Here is a 20100-nt window from a genome sequence, read left to right on the forward strand (position 1 = left end):
GACCATGAATGCCTCAAACATATAATGGAACAAGCCGATAAAAAAGGTGCACTGTTGAGTAAAAAAAGAACACATATTGTCTGTTGAAAATTGTCCATATATGTCGATAAAATATTCTAGGTTTCAGTTTGCTCTAGATAGAAGGTTAAGAACATCCTGCTGCATATGTGGCATCGGTCGTGTTGCTCATGTAATTTAAACGTCGGTGACAAGTCTTAGTCGAGGAAAGAGATCACCCTCAATGTTGTTGGGTTCGTGTTGATGAGTCTTTAGTTTGCTATGTTGTGTTATGTATACTGTTGTTTGTCTTTTGATCGTTGTTTTGGTTTATCTTTGTCATGACAGTCATTTTGTATTGAAATTACATGTTTCAGATCCTTTTGCTAGCTTTCGGCTCAATCACTAGATGTGAAATAATTTCAAAAACAAAGGATCAGTTAAGCCAGATTCAGTATTTTCAAATAGAATTTATATTATTGACTTTGGATGACGTTAATACAATGGTATATACTGCAGCTGTGTTATTTGAGCAGTCAAATTGCATTGACTGTATATTCATATGTGATATACAGTCACTGACCGTATATCACCTTGTTTATGACGTTGACAATGGGTTTCCGTAGAGTTTTATTTATGACGTCAATAAAACATACAGGTTCGCGGAAATCTAACGTCATCCGCTTCAAATTAAAAATCGATGGTTTTGACTCTAAATAGTTAATTTAGAACAGTTTTAAGAGCTGAAATGCCTCGCTTTCTACCTGTTTCTAAGCCTTGTACAAATAACATTGATATTTCGAGACAATGTATGGTTATTCTATATTTATCGGCCCCAGATATGTGAAATCCAACGAGGTCATTGGTCAGAGTGATATCATGTCTCGGATTGATAAACATTTGTATCTTCTCCTCTTTAAATGTATTAGTCAAAATATTTAACTGTCCCTTATTTTTTACTAACTTGTATCATCTGCTTTTGAAGTTGCTCACTTCTTAAAGCTGAAATGTCAAATAAAATTCACTCCAAAAAAATAAATATTTCATCGAAAACAGGAAGAAAAAAACCCCGTAAATGTGCTTGACCCTCTTAAACGACTTATTAAAGGACATAGAGAAGCTTAAAACTTTGCTTGTTTCTTCACAACTTTAATGATGTTAATACATTATTGATGAAGTACAGATAATAAGTAAATATCTAACATGAAATAAGTGTTTAACAACCTATGAATTCATACCTTCGGGCTAAATCGTTAGTTATTTTCAAAATAGAATGCTTAGATATTGTACATGCGTGTTTGCATGAGTAATGAGTTAATATCTATACTATTGGTTCTAAGTTGATACACAGATGAATAATCTTTTTGCATGATACCTCTTCACTATATATTATGTCCCAAACGGAACTCTTTTTTTATATAAATAGCGCGACATTCTCAAATATTTTTAATTCGATTTGATTTGTCTCGGAGTTCTCGGTGTTTCTGCTTCTCTTTCTGCCTCTAATTCTTCCTCTTCCTCTATTTCTATCTGTTGTAAACGTCTGAGTGCATCACTTACTATGCACAAATCGCCACGTAATTCACTAACAGCATTGGCAATACAACGAGTATTGTTAAGTACGTCAACAGTTTGTGTGTATGGGTTATATCGGACAGCAAATGGTCTTTTAATAGTACAAGCATATTGCCTAAAATAGAAATTCAGAAAACGTTTAGATAAACAGTTTGTTATTGAAGTTTAATGAGAATGAAGTGCGTTTTAGGAATAGACTTACAAACACCCTCCCTCGATATAAGTTGACTTCCCAATATAAGTTGAATTAAATTATGCATTGGGTTATAACTATAGTTAAAATTCCCCCAGTAAAGCTAGCTGGTGAATTTGGATGTTAATGCCCTTTTGGAAAAAATGCCCTGAAACGTTTGGTTGTTTTGGCTTTCAAAACTTCTCGTGACGGGCGTTAAGTACTACTAAGGACTACGGTCCTGCACGGTTGCTAATGCATAACTGATAAAGATAATCAAAGAAATGATGCCCGCAAGGAAATCATAGCCAAAAAGTAAAATCACAAAAATACTGGACACCGAGGGAAATTAAAAACGGAAAATCTCTACAAAATCAAAAGCTAAAACACTTCAAACAAAATTAATGGTCAACAGTTGTCATATTCCTGACTTGATACAGGCATTTTCGTAAATAGAAAATGTTGATTATTCCTTGTTTAATAGCAAGCTAATTGTCTTTATAGGATTACAAATGTACGCTTTTAAAACACCATAATTATAGCCTCACAAAAAAAAAAAAAAACACAACAAAACACGCATAAATAGTTTTTCAAAATAATTTCTTTTCCTATGAGTTTGATAAAATTACTAAAGCGAAACCCTGACTAATAATTCACAGACAAATAAATTGTATATTACAGTGTATGTCTCAGGTATAACCTAATACTAATGATACAGACTTATGAATTGGAACACCATATTTGCGTTTCATTGAATGTACATAAACAGATTGCAAAAGGTATTGAAACCGAAATAAAAAAAGCTAATGAAGTATCTAAAAAGTCAACGAACAATATTATGTAACGTACAAAATGTACTATAAAAAGTAAAATTACAAAAATACCGAACTACGAGGAATATTCAAAACTGAAAGTTTGTAATCAAAAGACAAAATCAAAATCTCTAAAACATCAAACGAATGGATAACTGTCATATTCCTGACTTGGCACAGGCATTTTCTTACATAGACAATTGTGAATTAAACCTTGTTTTATAAGCGCGAGACTGACGTGTTTGTCTCTATTTACTTTGAAAATCATAACTGGATTCGCATTAAAAAAGTCAAACCAGCTAGGAAGTGTTTAGTTGCCAAGAATTTCTTCGACACGTGAACTTTTACTTTATTAAAGGCAGTCAACAATGACATATAACAAGCAGTGCACAAATCATCTACTGTTTCATTGTTTTCATTGTTTCCGTTGTGTCGTTTGTTTTCTCTTATATTTGAGTGTGAATTCACATTACTATAAGACGTGTTACGGTACTTTTCTATCCCAAATTCATGTATTTGGTATTGTTGTTATACTTGTTATTTTCATCGGATTTTGTCTAATGCTTATTTCGTTTCTGTGTGTGTTACATTTTAATGTTGTGTCGTTGTTAATGCGTTTCCCTCAGTTTTAGTTTGTTACCCCGGTTTAGTTTTTTCCCCATCGATTTACGCGTTTTGAACAGCGGTATACTACTGTTGCCTTAATTCATCGGTGTGGAAAAGTCAAACTTAAGGCAGTGAAGTCAAACACATACAAAAAACTGTTATTTAGGTCGTATGATTTGATGCTCAAGCATTTGACTTTCCAAACGTACGACTACCTGTTTGCTAGCTATTTGAGATATACGCTGTCTTCGCACAGAAACTGATATTTTACACTTATAATATAGTACATTATATTTTATATGGAATATTGAAATATCTGAAGAAAAAAAACAAAACAAAACAAAAACCCTCTATCTTTTAATAAATGTCAACTATTCATGTGTCACACTTCTAAAAATAAGTAATACAAGACCTGTTGCAGTGAATATTAGATACCAAAGTATTATCAGTATTGTTATAAAAGTCACATTCATTTGAAACCAATAATAAAAAAACACAAAAGGAAACAAAACAAGAAGTTCTTTTATAGTAACATACATGTCTAATAATTTGAATAAACTGAAATGTAGGTGTACCTCATTCTGTCCTTTGCCTCTTCAAAGCTTTCGGTATAAAAGTAAACATCTTGAAAAGTGGTTATAAGACATTCCTGTTTAGATGTTCGAACTGGTTCAAATGGTATTTTCTTGGACTTGTCAGTTAATGCATGCTTGAAAAATAATGTTAGAAATATTACTCAGGAAAAGTAAGATTGAGAGAGTATTCGCATCAGTTCAAAGACCGTTCACTATGGTTTTACAGTTACACTGATGATGTGTTCAGAAAACAGTAATCTAGTATTACAATGTCTTTGTACTTCTAGTATGTTGAGATGTTTGAGATGATTAAAATTAAACATGAATCAGCACATATAATTAATAAGAACGTTCATTCAATATCATACAGGCATCATATAGAATTAGTTAACCGATTTAAGGTGAAATACAAATACAGGTAAAAAAAATACAATGGAAATATTAAAAAGTCGAAGTTATATAAACACATACTAAGTGAATCCGGTCGGGTCAAGTCAAGTTAGAGTCTTACCTTAAGTTCTCCAATAGAAGACAGAAGTCCAGCACCGTATACCCGCATAAGTCCGTCTTGTTTACATAATCCAAATTCAACAGTAAAGAAGTAAAGCTGGAAAAAAATTAATAATCTTAACAATGCATAAAACAGACGTACATGAAGATATACAAAAATACAAGTATCAGTGGCAGATCCTTGGTTTATGTAGAGTCGTACGCCAGCATTGATCGCCCAAAAATTACAAATCTCTCGTTTTTTTCACGATAGATATCAATTTTTTTTATATATTAGACCAAATTGTCCAAAAATGTTTTGGCCTTGTTGGTTTTTTTTTATCACAAATAGCTATTATGGCAACTTACTGTAGCTAATTTCTGTACTGCCTCATCACTGGCACCAAGTGATGCTAGCCCTAATTCTTGTGAGAACTGTGCAAAGCTCGGATCAGCTAATAGTGGCATGTGTCCAAGTAATTCGTGGCAACAATCACTACAACACGCAAATATATGTTAGACAGTCACAAACAGCTAATATGCAAATATTTACTGGCTTATATTGAGTCATTATTAAAATTATGATAATAAATTTAGTTCACGGTTATAGTAGCGCTTATCATGTTCTGTCTTAATACGTTTGGGACTTCGCTGTTTACGAAAATAAATAACAAAGTCTCGTTTACAATTATACTATAATAACACATTTTTATATACAATTAAAACAACCATCAAATGCAATTTTCATCGAAAATTTGATGTTGAACGATGGAATGACTTGTGAATTTAAAACATTAGATATTAAATGAAGGGTTATAGCTTGTGGTTCTGTTTTGAAAATTGTCAGCTATAAGCTCCAAAAGATAAAAAAAAAAATGCATTTGGTTATGTTACGACACATTTTGTTTGGAGGTTTCAAACTTTTGAAGTTTTTCAGAATTTAGTCACACCTAATGTAGGCTTTTAAGAAATAAAATTAAGAATTTATATGGAGAATGTGTCAAAGAGACAACAACCCGCCAAAGGAACAGAAAACACGTCTCATGAAGCACGAAAATCATATTGTATATCGTAAAATTACAAGTAAAATACATACGGTTCTGGTGTATATAAGGGATCAGAACTATGTCTTATATACTGTGTACAATGAAACACTCGGAAAGCCAAACCAGCAAGGAAATCACGTGATGTTAGGTAACCAGCAACTGGGCGAAGCTGAAATCCTGTTTTCTCTGAAAGTAGTAATTAATCAGTATAAAGCTAACACTATAAAGGAATCAGAAACCATTCGAGAATCTGAACATTTCAATTTCTAATAAGCTAAAGAGTGAAACTGATGTTATTCATTTATTTACAAAGTTTCTTTTTTTTCAATTTACCTATTGGACTTAGAACTTTAGGTATGAACTACATGTTAGATTGAAAAAAAAGAACATACCTTTTAAAAATTCCGACACATCCTCCAGTTGTGGTACATTATCTTTCCTGTAAGAAATAGTTTTATAAGATTAATCATAAAACGTATATATATATATATAAACTTTAAATTGTCATAGCCATTTATCAATACAACTTTCCGCTAATTGTCCGCTTACTACTTGGATAACTCAGACGCTCCCGTAAACTCTGACGTCACAAAAGGTAATGTCGATACCATACTTACAAAGAGAGATTGACGATGTCAAATTGAAAATCAAACTTACAAGACAAGTGACATAGAAATGGAAAGATCACAATATGAAAGACGGAATAATCTTTTGTGTCGTTAAATTTAATACAGGTGAAAGTGTTGTATGATGTCAAAAGTAATTTAATAATCCTAGTTGCCAATGAGGCAATTTTATTACAATTAACATTTGGTTACCACCAAAATTGTGACTCGTTCATTTAAGTTTTTCTTCTATAACATACCTATATCCACAAAATTCTGTTAGCTGAGGAATATTTCTTAAATATTCTCGACATGCGTGTGAAGGATACAGCTTCATCAGCTCCGTGAAAACAGTTCCCCTACAATATTACCGTTACAATGTTAAGTAAAAATGATATTTAAAAAAGAGCATGCAATGAATAGCTTTAATTAATAAACAAGCTGTGCACATCAAAGTAGTCTGATACTTTTTCTCAATATATGTAACCATGCATGAATAACTAGTTCATGTTATAAAAGTAATTTTGTCTCCCGTTAACCACTTCGGCATTGGCATGAAAATACGAGTATAATAGTTTGATTGAAAGATGCAGTTAAAAGGTTTTAAAAATAATTTTAAATAATTGAACGAATCTCCCTCATGGGTAGCTCAATTCCTTGTCTGGATTTTGCCGTTATGTTTTGTATTTTTTATTTCAGCTTTCAACTTTTGTAAACTTTTACCTCTATAGCACCACTGAGTACATTTATTGTTAAAATGAGAATTTTTGCAGAAATATGGTACCGTTTAGTAAAGATCGGTAATTTTTAAAAGTTAATACTCATACGATTTTGAGGTGTATAAGTTGTATAAGACATATTTAAGTTTCAGCAATGATTCGACATATATCATATCGGTGAACACTTTGTTGAGATCTGTTTAACTCCAATCTTATTTTTCTTAAATGTTATAAACTTTTTATAGTATTTGTACTAACCATGTTTTAATCTCTTCTTCAGTATAGTCAATTCTAGGTATAGGTTCTCCACTGTAGAAAGATAAGGAAAGTTATTATTTTATTGTAATATGACAAAAAATATACGAACTACCTCTTCATTATTATAATGTATTTAGTACCGAACAGTAATTTCGCATGTCACTCATTCTCAATAAACGCTATGTATGTTAAGAGAAATAACATAAGTCAACAAAATTTATTTATTAGCTGAAAATTGGCTTTAAAACTTTCTAGATTACTTGAGGCTTACTTTATGTACTCTTAAAAACTGCTGTTTCCCTATCAATTTATCAAAAATCAACGTTAAAATATTGTAAATACATTGCCGTTTTGACTGTTTGATAAAAATTAAAAACATTTGTCATGGGAAAAATAATAATTTCTTCTGCCATTACAAACCATGAAAAGTATCAAAGTTGTATTACCATTATTTATTGGTATAGCTTAATTTTTCCATTTGTTACTTATACCAACGCTAAAACTGATGGTTTTAACACTCAAACATATTTTATACAATGCATTCATCACAATTAGGCGACAATCGCTAAATCAGCATCGACCTTTCTCACAAATAAGATAATACCAGTAATATTTCGACGGATTTGCCAAGAATGATACCGAGATAAAACAAAAGGTCTACGACATTAACTGATCAGCAATAACTATTCATGAGTTAGGATACAATCACAACAAATTATCCTTTTATGGCACTACCGAAGTTCTATATGTCGAAATAATTTCTTTGATTTCACGTTAGAAAATTGTATACATATTTTATAGTTATCCCTCCCGATATGACGTTAATGAATCAAGGCACGTCAATTTGTTTTTACCTTAAAAGGTAATCGAGGTGGAAAATGAAATTACTCCCCCAAGGCCAATTTTACGTCCTGATTGTCACATAAACATCTACAGTTTGATTTCATTCCATAAAGATAAAAGAATAGGTGGTTCTAGAAGGTTTAATCAAGGAGCCTTTTTGCATCCAGATAATACAATGCATTTATATCACACAAAAGCAGAAATAATTGGTTCTAGAAGGTTTAATTAAGCAGCCTTTTTGCATCCAGATATTACAATGCATTTATATCACACAAAAGCAGTAAAGCTATAAGGGTTTGATAAGGCTCACATGGTGAATCTTCTATTGTGTAAAAAATCATACGTCTATCAACAACGTTTCACGAGCTCTCTTGGAAAAGTAAAACAATCTAATATTAGTGGATAACCGTTATCTTGATCACTTAGAATAAAATGCTAGGGAAATAAAAAAGTTGTATCTAAAACGATCTAAATAAATGTGAATCTAATAAGACCGAAGACGTTATCAGAAGGCAAAATTTCATATTTCAAGGATAGTTTGTTTTAAATCCTAATTTAAATAATAAAAAAAAAATTCGCAAATAAATTAGGCACAGATTTTTAGACTTTTGTGCAGAGTTAATTTATTTAAAATGTAGAACTCGGATTTTGAATGTAGTATAACGAAATCCGAGTTCTATATTTTAAAAAGATTGTGTTGAGTATGTTTTTTTCTTTGATACCATATTTCTTTGGCTTTAATTAAAACAAGATAGTTCGGTCAAGAAAGTCAACTTGAATACATTTGTGTACTTAAGCTGACATCCTGTTGAACACCAGATAGGTAACTCTATATGGAAGAAGTCTATTCCTTACAACGAGCAGGTGTTCACTCTGATGGAATCGGTATTTTTCTTGCAAGTCAAAAGACTATCATAGAAATAGCACCAATAGCATAACTCAATATCTTTTTAGTACTTAAACTTACTATTTGTACTTGAAAGCAATATCTGCAAATATTTTTCTCCTTAATCTATAAACCTTGTCTTTGAATCCCTGAAAAGTTAAAACTTCGTTTCAATATATATTTACAACAAAGACATGATATATAAAAACAAGTATTTACTTTTACCATAAGCCATATCTAACAATACAAATGGACAGAAATAAATAAATGACAATTAAAAAAATACATAGATAAAGTCAGTGATATTGATAAGGAAAGACATACAAAAATAACAAAAGTATGTCAGATGGATTTGAAATATCTGAACTTTTCACCCCTTTCAATGTGGTAATTTGTATATTAATGGTGTCGCCTTTTTGAAATATTTATTCATGAATACGTGATAACTACATGACGTGAAGACTTTATAACACATTTTTAAATTAAAAGATATTTTTACAATATTAACACAAATTAAGTGTGTGTGAAATACAAAGATTGGCTAGATTTACGTTGTACTCTGAAGAACCGTAAAGCACAAAATAACCATATATAGATTGCAGTATCTTAACACGTGTACTCATTCTATTTATAAATTAGACTGAGACTGCCGAATGTCAATTTTTGTCCTAAAAATATTGGTCTTTCTTTACGATATAATTTCACTTTTACGTATTAATATCGATGTTTTGTTTTGGCATCTCTATTTCCAGGCAATCTGATCAATACAATGTTTGTTTGTTTGTAAAAGAATTCGTTATAAAATATTTAAGAATCAGTTTTGTTTTGTGGCGTTCATTAGCTATAATACCCTCATATCTAATGTATTTTTTTTATAATGTCATCGTTTGCCCACTGAATCGGGCAGATGGCACACGATACCTAGAAACGAAAGGGTCTATCATTTATGGGACTCAATGAAATAGTTGATAAGCACCCCTTTAATTCAGATTGTAACTTTTTTAAATCTGAAAAAAAAGAAACGATTACCGTAATATTGCTGAAAGAAAATATCAATTATATCAAAATCAATCCATTTATTATCATCAACTGATATTGTTGTATTTAAGAAAAAATAATTATAGAACGTCTTTCTTACCAGTTAGTTCCTATTATGTCAAACTTGCACAATTACATACGGTCATCTAAAAATTTGCGAAAATTACCGCAAAACTTTTCATATTTGTTTACGCATACATTAGAATAATTGTTTGCTTATCAGATCATATCAGTCGGAAACCCGGTTGAAATAGAACAAAAGAATCGAAGCTCTTTGTTAGAGAAGGCGATAAATGTGTACTGTAATGTTTACTATAGTGACAAAAATTTTAAAAGTTAATAGAAACAAACAAAATTACAATTTTCTTCTCAATTACGAAGTGTTTTATTTTAAAAACACCATTTGCATAATTTTTCAATTTATCTAGTACATAGTTAAGCAGAACAATTAGATATCAAGTCGACGACATGGGTATCTTTCAAGTTGGATGAAAAAAATTGCATAACGTCCGATTTAAAAAAAAAATTACCACGGACGGAAAACATATCAATCTATCAGTTCAGTAATTTTTGTGTCTGCCCTTCCATTATGTGACTCAAGAAAAAAATCCAAAAAAATGAGTAACAATAGTATCGAAAGGAAAAAAATCGAGTGCACCTTTTTATGTTAGGGCGTATTTGAGTTGAATATTTTGTCTTGATATCGTACAAATCAAGAATATTTCATACATCGTCTCGCTTCAGATTCTATCATTTTTATATATCAAAGCTACAGGTTGACTTTATAACATAAAAAAAATCACAGTACTAAAAGATGCAATATATGGGTCAAGTGAAATACCTATCTAATGAATCACAAAAACAGAGAAGTGGGTTCGAATAACTATTTTTTTTACTGAAAGTACTTGACGACAGTCTTTCAAGTTGGATGATAAAAATGCATATCTTCGAAAAATTGTAATTTTGTGTGTGTGATAACTAGGGTTTATAGTCTTCAACCACTCAAAAAATCTAGTCTGCCCTTCCACCAAATATTTAATTAGAATTTTTTTAAATGTTTATGAATTTTCGAAAATTCCACCTGACAACCGATCAGACAATAGTTTTAAGTTGAATCAATGCAGACAAGATCATTAACTGATGCTCATTAGCTAGTAGATACATTTGTCTTTTAAAATACAACTGACATATAAGGATCGTAATGGTGCAATGTGGATAAATTTATCGGTTTCCAAGAGCAAAATTGGTAGCGCGTCATCCCTACAATGGCTTCCATTTCTACGATTGTGAAAATGATAATTTTGACGAAGTAGAATCCTGACTGATATGTTATAATCGAAAAAAAACTATTTGTTTATTCGTATTCAAAATTATGTCGATAGGTTTGTCTGAATACCGGTACTTATATTCTTATGAAGAGTTGGATTATCAAAAGTAACTATACTGACATCTATACAGTCAGGATTCTACTTCGTAAAAATTATCTCCCCATTACGCCAGTTAATTTTCACAATCGTAGAAATGGAAGCCATTGTAGGGATGACGCGCTGCCAATTTTGCTGTTGAAAACCGATAAATTTATCCGCATAGCACCATTACGATCCTTATATGTCAGTTGTATTTTAAAAGACAAATCTATCTACTAGCTAATGAGCATCAGTTAATGATCTTGCTGCATTGATTCAACTTAAAACTAGTGTCTAATCGGTTGTCAGGTGGAATTTTTGAAAATTCATAAACATTTAAAAAATTTCTAATTAAATATTTCGAGGAGGGCAGACTAGATTTTTTCAGTGGTTGAAGACTATAAACCTTAGTTATCACACACAAAAAAATATTATTTTTCGAAGATATGCATTTTCATCGTCCAACTTGAAAGACTGTCGTCAAGTACTTTTAGTAAAAAAAATAGCTATTCGAACACACCTACTCTGTTTTTATGATTCATTAGATAGGTATTTCACATGACCCATATATTTCATCTTTTAGTACTGTGATGTTTTTATGTTATAAAGTCAATCTGTAGCTTTGATATATAAAAATGATAGAATCTGAAGCGAGATGATGTGTCAAATATTCTTGCTTTGTATGTTTTCATGACAAAATATTTTAACTCAAACACGCCCTAACATAAAAAGGTGCACTCGATTTTCTCTTTTCGTTACAATTGTTACCCATTTTTTAGAATTTTTTCTTGAGTCACATAATGGAAGGGCAGACACGAAAATTACTGAAATAATAGATTGATATGTTCTCCGTCCGTGGTCATTTTTTTTAAAAAAAATCGGAGGTTATGCATTTTCTACATCCAACTTGATAGATACCCATGTCGTTGACTTGATATCTAATTATTCTGCTTAACTATGTAATAGATAAATTGAAACCTTATGCAAATGGTGTTTTTAAAATAGAACACTTCGTAATTGAGAAGAAAATTGTCATTTTATTTGTTTCTATTAACTTTTAAAGTTTTTGTTACTATAGTAAACATTACAGTAAGCATTTATCGCCTTCTCTAACAAAGAGCTTCGATTCTTTTGTTCTATTTCAACTGGGTTTCCGCCTGTATACTGCGGTTCACAAACTTATTTTTGGTCTCAAGTGTCTTGTAGATGATAAATAAAAAAACATACCGGATGATCAGCATCAAGCTCTGATCCGTACATCAATACTCTATTCGCAGACTTATCTAGGTCTGATACTTTTCTAGGAAACCACGGTATATTCTGTAGTTCATCGTCTGAAAATAAAAGGGAGACAATCATTTGAGAAACAGTCAGAACCCAGAGATGATAAAACAAAAATAAAGTTAAGATAAAACACACAGAACACGCAAACATTTATCAATAAGAACAAGTATTGAGAAACAGGCCTAGCCATAAAATGCGCGTACGTGAAATTATTTGCACCGGAAGTCGGTTTATACTTGCTGTGATGGTTTAAATTGTATCAAACGGTCAGAAGCCAAAGATGATTAAACAAAAGTTAAAGGAAGATAAAAACACAAACACACAAACAACAACCAATGAGAACAAGTATTGAAAAACAAGCCTAGCAAGTAAACGTGAACTCATTTGCCCGGGAGTGATTTATATATGCTTTGATGGCACCAATACTTATGTTTCATTCCAGAAGTGTGACCACACTATAAATGAACAGTGTGACTGTGACATATTATTTTTTGACGCATCTGATTGAATGACACATTTTCGAGCTCGGAAAAAATCCCTTTTGTTAATTCCAAATGATAAGCATCTTAACAGCCAAAAACCAGTTCAAAAAATTAGGATTGTGTAAAAAGAAAAGAGAAAATGCCTACAGTGAAGACACCTATTTTGCTACTTACCTAAATAAGTAATACGTGAAGCGGTAGCCGGTGATGGCGGTATAGGAAGATCGTTGTATGATATACTGTTGACCTCTTTCTTAAGTCGCTTGATTAATTCTTCCAGTCGGATGTTATCCGTCTCTATATCCATATAAATATCATACATAGAATCACAACGCCTTGACCTCCTGGATTCTATACGAACAACATTGATATGGTGTTCCTGAAACATTTCAATTAGGGATTCATCACTACAGAGGCAAAAACGACAGTTACAATATAGAAAAACTTATGTCAAAAACAAATTGTTGACTTATAGATTCATTTTGTTGGTTTGTTTCAATACCACATTTTTTTTACCACTACTAAAGTTTTTAAGAATGCCAAATATGTCAATACTCTCACTAATCAATATTTCACACATTCTATTGGCTGTGCTCTAGCACCATTGCAATATATCAATTAACAAAAAAAATATGATAGAAAGATAATGGTGAAAACAAATTAAAATGAAAAGAATTTAACTTACAGTGTTTAATCCACAAGACAAACAATGGTATGATAGTATCATCATTCAAAGAATATTAAGACGTCACAGTTTGTAAAAAAGTAAGAAAGACGATTGTATACATGACCTTTATACATAAAGACCTACAGATCATCATGACAACAGACAAGGCAGGTGGCATTTCAGAGGAAAAGTACATTAATCGGCCTTGAAAAATTGCATAATTGTGTATTAGCCAAATATCTCTCAGGTCATAGTTATGTTCCATTTAAACACACTTTTCTAGAAGAGAATTAAGTGACTTTTTATGCAATAAATGAAAAAATTGAAGTTGATTTTAGCATATTTATAAAGATATTTGTAATGCAACTATATAAATATATCGAGGAAGATTACTTAACACAACCAATTCAAGAAATATAGGAACAAAAGCTGAAAGGTACCACATTGAGAAAATACTTCAAATTTATATAAGTGTTGGTGACAACGCAGTTTTGTGTCCACTTTGTAAACTGTAAAATTACATATTTTTAGCAACACGATTGATTCAATTTACACCGAGTACCAACTGATGATATTACGTACAGTTTCTATGACAATTACGTAGTATCAGAAGTGAGAAAACCTGCACTACGCAACACCGAATCCACTACTAGTATGTAAAAGAGAGGCGAAAAATAGCAAAGTGATATTCAAACTCATTTGTCGAAAATAAACTGACATCGCCACTACATTACAAACTCCTTGCTTGAGACGGACACATACAGAATGTATCGGGGTTAAACATGTTGGTAACCCTCCCACCTAGCTTGCGACATTCCAATGTAAAAAAAAACATGTAAAAATCAGTTGCAAATTGCTTTTCTCAATAGACGGGTACGAAGCATAAAAAACAACTAACATAAAAAAAAATACACAATTAAAGCACCGATATAAGAGTAGTCGAAGTTACTGAAATATAGTTCAGAGCAAATAACAACTAATACAAAAATCGTGTTCTCTTATATTAAAATATCAATCACACGTCCAACGAATTTAGCGTAAAGAAGTGATAAACAGTATGAAAATATGCATGACTTTCTACAATGACAAAATAATAACAGAATCGGCAGCATGTAGCGTCATAGGTATTCACAACTGTACATGTATAGCTGTATATTTAGTATTTTTTTTCTTTTATCAAAGATAGAATCAGTTTGACTAACGATGAAACAATATTTAATGATTTTTATATTATTTGACATAACATGATCGCATCTAAATTTACAGGCTCTATAAGCAACGTCAACTTAAAAATTAGGATGTGCAATCCCGTTTTTAATAAGAATTATACAGACACAACCAAACTGCCTAATCAGATCTTTGTATTTTTTTTAAATAACTTCTTAAAAGATTTATCTAATTTGTAGTAACGAAATCACCGACTTAATAATTTACTAGTTACTAGTACACATAAATAACGTTCATTTAAATAAATAAATGTCTTTAAAGACATTGGCATATTCAATCGATCGAATTGTGATATATAAACACCTCATTTCCATTCTCAATTTTATAGAAAGCTATGGATTATTTAAAGCAAACTATTATAAAAAAAACGGGAATTTTTAAAAACTTTTATGTAAATGTCTTCAGACGGATCTTTTCTGAATTTGGTCATAAATTATTAAATTATTACAATGTATTCATAACAACACAAGAACAAGTATGCAATTAAAGGTGCACAATTGGTGCCCATAGGAATACATACAACCTGCTAACATGCTTTTCACCTTTAGATATCATTTTGGTACAATTGTAATTATCTTTATAGATTTCCGTTTGTTAACGGTTTTCCTCTTTTACAAACTTATTGAATTAACTGACAACGTTTCAGTTTGTCATGCCTTGTTAATTGTTGACTTGGTATTTGACGAAGTGCCATAATTTATATAATGTGTCCGACATGATTGTTATAAGCGAATAAAAGTATGATTGTTTTGTTAAGAACTACTAAAATTTAAGGAAAACCGAAAGAAAAAAATTCAAAAGTGAACATAAATAAATACCTGAAAAATCTTGAGTGCGTTCGCCAGACATCCCACTTGATCTTTAAGACTGAATACTATCGATGTTGTTTTGCCTAATCCTGATGGGCTGTAGATGCCATCAATATCATCCAAATGCTTTTATAGAATGATAAATAAAGAAGTTGAGAGTACAAGAAACACAAGAAGATGTTAACAGGATTGTAAAGTAACAATCGAGTTGGATAAATGTGTATTGAATAGCAGTTTACAAGCTGTTAATCGTGTCGAACATACATAATACATATCAAATCCAGAGTACAGGCCTACATCTATGCAGGAACGGAAACCTTAAGTACATTGTATACCAATACAATCGTTGACAAATAGCATTCTAGCACAATATGGTATTTGTTAACAACAAAAAAACAATGAAAAGATCTTCAATCTTAGATTCCAAAAGTTACATAACTTGAATGGTTAAACGAAATCAAAGCTGTAGATAGGAATGGTAGTCTAATAAAATGTAAGATGATTGGTCACCTTGGAATATTTTACCAACACAGATACGTGTTAGTTGTATCTGTTTGTAAAATTAACTATTAACAGATCAGCTTATGTATGTAAAAACAATATTAGAAAGATTTAAATGACACAAAGACATTGAAAAAGGCATCAAATGATGATGATTCGTTTTAAGGAAAACTTTTAAACATAAATATCTTTGCGTGTGGGAGTTTTCAAGCCTAATGTAAAATTCAGTTTTGTGTATAATATTATGTATTGCAATTTGAATACCATTGTCGACCTTAGGTGACCCAAATCAATAATTACAAATCTCCTAATTTACAGACAATCTTTGATGCTATCTGAATTATGGCGCCATTTCATTTGCATATAAATAGGTGGATTTGTGAACATTCTTTTTGCAGACGCAGATGAAAAAATCGTTGATTATGAAATATGTCGATATAACGTCCAAATATGTATCTCATTTTATAATATCTTGTTGAACGACAAAAATCTTTCAAAAATATCAAATGCAATCTCAACTAGATCAGAACATGCAATTTTATCGACACATTCATAGTTAAAATTTTACAGTTCACACGTACATGTTTTAATTCTGTTTAAAATATGAATTTCATTTTCAAACCTTGAAATCGAGCAGACCTTGTTAAAGTTATGCCAAGGTTAGGTGTCTTAGGCATTAAAAGCTACTTGATTATCTCTATGTGTGCATTGCATTTCAATGGCTGCTGTTGGGATTCATAAAAAAACTGAACATTTCAATAATTTTCCGAACCACACAAGACATTTACAAAACAAATTAGGACTACTTCTTCTATATATCTTTAATTTCAATAAACCATATACATGGGCTAAGACAAGACACCTAAAAATTCAGAAGATACAAAGTACATTTAAAAATCGTTAAATATCTCTCGTAAGCACATCAAATTCTTGCTACCTTAAAAATAAGATGCTAATTAGCACTTTCAACGGTGTTTTTCTGTTCATAGTTGTCAAAGGTTTTTTTTTTTGGCTGTGTTTTATTCTTACATCTGTGTCCTCTTACATCTATACACAGAATGTTCATCGTGTTTCTGTTGAAGACCTTGTCATGACTATGTGTTTTATCAATTATATTCTATCTCATTGTCTCATTTCATATTCTTTCATTTTGATTATAAATCAACCAGAGAGAATGCAGTCAAAAGAGTTATTAATTCATTATAAGGAATTGACTGATACACATAATTGCATTTAATTCCCTGCCATATGCACACCATGTTGGACAATACAGCTTCGTTGCTTTTGCTAATTCAACGTAATAATAGTAAATGACCACTTTACAATAGACGTGTTAAGGGCTACATTTATATAAACGCCATCATTGCTTTTTTTTTAAATATAACATTGATCGAATTAGCTTTCAAAAATAGATATACAATTAAAATTTATATACAAAATTACTTGCATTATCAAATGTTTTACACCAATTCGAGTTTACAAAATTTTCGTTGTTAATAGTTAATTCTATTCTACAACCATGTACTGTAACATTTAAAGCAACGTGACTGTTGTTTTGAAATAAAGAACAACATCATTGACAATCAGGTGGGTTTAAAAAAAAAAAGTGCATTTTGGTAGAAGCTCAACTGGTAATTGCGTGATAAAGGGTTCCACTTTTGACTTATTCTGTAAACTTTTGACGACTAAATGAATAAAATCACCTTTTAAACATTAGAAAAGAGAAAATAAAACTTAAATTCTAAATTTTCATAAATCAAACATTCGGTCAATCAAAAGATTTTGATATTTTTAATAAACTTTGGGGCAAAATGGGCTTTTGATTATTCGCCGAAACTTATACAAAAAACACTGAATGTAATGAAAATAAAGAGATGTGATATGATTGCCACTGATACCACTGTTCAAATGAAGGGGATGCGAGCAACTTCATGAAACTGTACGACCTTCAACAATGAGAATACTATATATCATTTAACGAGTTTGCGTTTTAACAAAAAAATGAATGAATACAAAAGCGAAACCTCACCGAGTTGAATAATACTTGTTATACATATTTATACATGTAACTTCAACTAAACATTTAGTGTTTCTTTATGCTTGGTTCAACATAGAAACAAATGTTGTTGAAATAAACAAACAAACAAAAAGTACAATATATGACGTAAAATAAATGGAAATGCCAAGAAATAACTTTAAAATTTCGGTAAATATTTTTAGAGCTAAAAGATGCTTATATTTGATATGCAAATAAAAGAAACGGACTGAAACCTATACGACCATTGGTTTTAATGTGCATAGTGGTCAGGTACACAATATTCGTGATTTATTTTACTGAATATGAAATACTAAGGTGCTGTTCTGACAACACAAAATTTATCATAACACTATCTAACAAAACAAAAAATGGAAATATGCAAAAATTTCCATTTAGACAACTATCTATAAAGACTTAAGATGTTTCAGTTAACGTATGGCTTATTCAACAATAAACAAAACTCATAGTAATCCATGAAGGGCTCAAGCATGACAAAATGTAAGACAATTCAAGAAAACATCAACAGCCTAATTTCTGCTAAAACAACAAACAAACAGCAAATATGGCAGACATCAACCAACGACGACCACTGAATTACAGTCTCCTTACATGAATCAGACACATATAAAAGAATGTGGTGGAGTTAAATATGTTGTTGTACGCTCTATCTATTATAACCTGGGACAGTGGTGTAACAGCAGTTTCAAAGTACAAAAAAAAAAATTCTCTCGCTATGAAGGGTTAAAATCTGGCGCTAAATGTGTCTTAATTCAGCGCTTAGATGTCCGATATTTTGATACTTTTTTTTTTACTTTGAACTGTAAAAAGACAAGATCATTTTCGTTTTCCCCTCATTATTTAAAAGATTTTTAATTAGGCGAAGTATTTAAATTACTTCAGCTGACACTGTTAAGTTTGACCATTATACCTTCAGATTAAACCTTCAAGTTTATCTAAATCCAGTAAGCAAATGTTATCATTAAAAAACGACTTACCTCAAGATCAGAAATTTCATTAATAGATTGTGCAGATATACTTTTGCATCGCCTTTTCCTCCTGAAATTTTCCACTTTTGCAAATTGATTTCGCTTAACAACTTCGTCAGCTTTCACATTTTCGGGCTTCACAAATTGGTCAACTTTTACATGTTCTGGCTTCACAACATGGTCGACTTTCACAAACTGATCATTTTTACCAACATGTTCTATTTTTCCAACTTCCTTTTTCTCTATTCCGTTTTGCATCACTTCTGGGCCGCAAAATGCTGAATTTTTCAATGCGGCCTTATAAGCTTCCATACAATTACCCAGTTTTGGTTTTTGAGATTTCAACGTTAATTCATGAAATTATTTCGAGCAGTTAAAATGTAAGACAGTCCGTCTGGTTTCCAAATTGAGGAGCTTAGTCTTTTCGGAATAGTTTGATTTGCAAGTCAAATTTTGAATTAGATATAGAATTGGCCAGCGTCTCCTCAAATAGGCATCTATTTAGTTACAGTTGAATGTTTCTATTTATATGTAGAGTGGTTCAATACATTGTGAAACGACGAATTAATTATCATTTTACTTGTGTAGGAAGGTTTTTGAGTATTATGTCAAACCCACATTATTGTATGAGTATTTAGGTATAGTTGTACTATCATCTGTCAAGCTTCTTTTATTTATTGCACACTTATTTTATCATACAAAGAAAGTGTAAATGAAAAATAGATATTTACTGTTTTGTTTATCACAGACATCAAATCTGTATATAAAAAAATACAAACCGTTTAATATTGTTAACGTGATTTTTGTCATTATTAAATCGTTTTCTACTTTCAGGTAATAACATGAGTACGATAAATTATTACAATTATTACACTTTTTTTATTGTATAATTAGCGGATTGGCCTCTCCTAACACTTTATTAGGAAATCTAGTGTGAAACAACTCTCGTCGCATGTCACAGTCTTTTAAAACCAAAATAAACTCATGTTCGCACTATTGTAAAAAAACAAAAAACAAAAAAACAAACTTCCATAATTCCATATTAAATGTTAAGCAGTTAGAAAAGATAACGTGAAGAA

At 31.0% G+C, this 20100-nt stretch overlaps 1 protein-coding gene across 1 annotated transcript; it reads right to left on the minus strand.

Annotated features, from left to right (window-relative positions):
• Positions 1-1125: 1125 nt before the first annotated feature.
• On the minus strand, positions 1126-19644 carry LOC143048089 (tryptophan 5-hydroxylase 1-like). Its single transcript, XM_076221536.1, has 13 exons — positions 19031-19644; positions 15506-15622; positions 12968-13172; positions 12255-12361; positions 8665-8732; positions 6855-6905; positions 6138-6236; positions 5665-5711; positions 5323-5458; positions 4596-4722; positions 4249-4344; positions 3738-3871; positions 1126-1687 (listed from the first exon to the last, which is right to left on the minus strand). The coding sequence occupies exons 1-13, from the start codon at positions 19331-19333 to the stop codon at positions 1444-1446; spliced, it is 1734 nt and encodes a 577-aa protein (XP_076077651.1). The 5' UTR covers positions 19334-19644; the 3' UTR covers positions 1126-1443.
• Between the last annotated feature and the right edge of the window lie 456 nt (positions 19645-20100).

Source organism: Mytilus galloprovincialis, chromosome 10 (assembly GCF_965363235.1).
Source record: "Mytilus galloprovincialis chromosome 10, xbMytGall1.hap1.1, whole genome shotgun sequence".
Taxonomy (NCBI): Eukaryota; Metazoa; Mollusca; class Bivalvia; order Mytilida; family Mytilidae; genus Mytilus; species Mytilus galloprovincialis.

Bases quoted from the DNA above. Each gene is read 5' to 3' on its own strand.
- LOC143048089 (XM_076221536.1), bottom strand. From the start codon at position 19,333: ATGGAAGCTTATAAGGCCGCATTGAAAAATTCAGCATTTTGCGGCCCA. The intron at 13,173-15,505 runs GTATTTATTTAT...GAAATGTTTCAG, and splicing joins ACGCACTCAAGATTTTTCAG to GAACACCATATCAATGTTGT. The intron at 8,733-12,254 runs GTATGTTTTTTT...TTAACTTTTCAG, and splicing joins AGCTTGATGCTGATCATCCG to GGATTCAAAGACAAGGTTTA.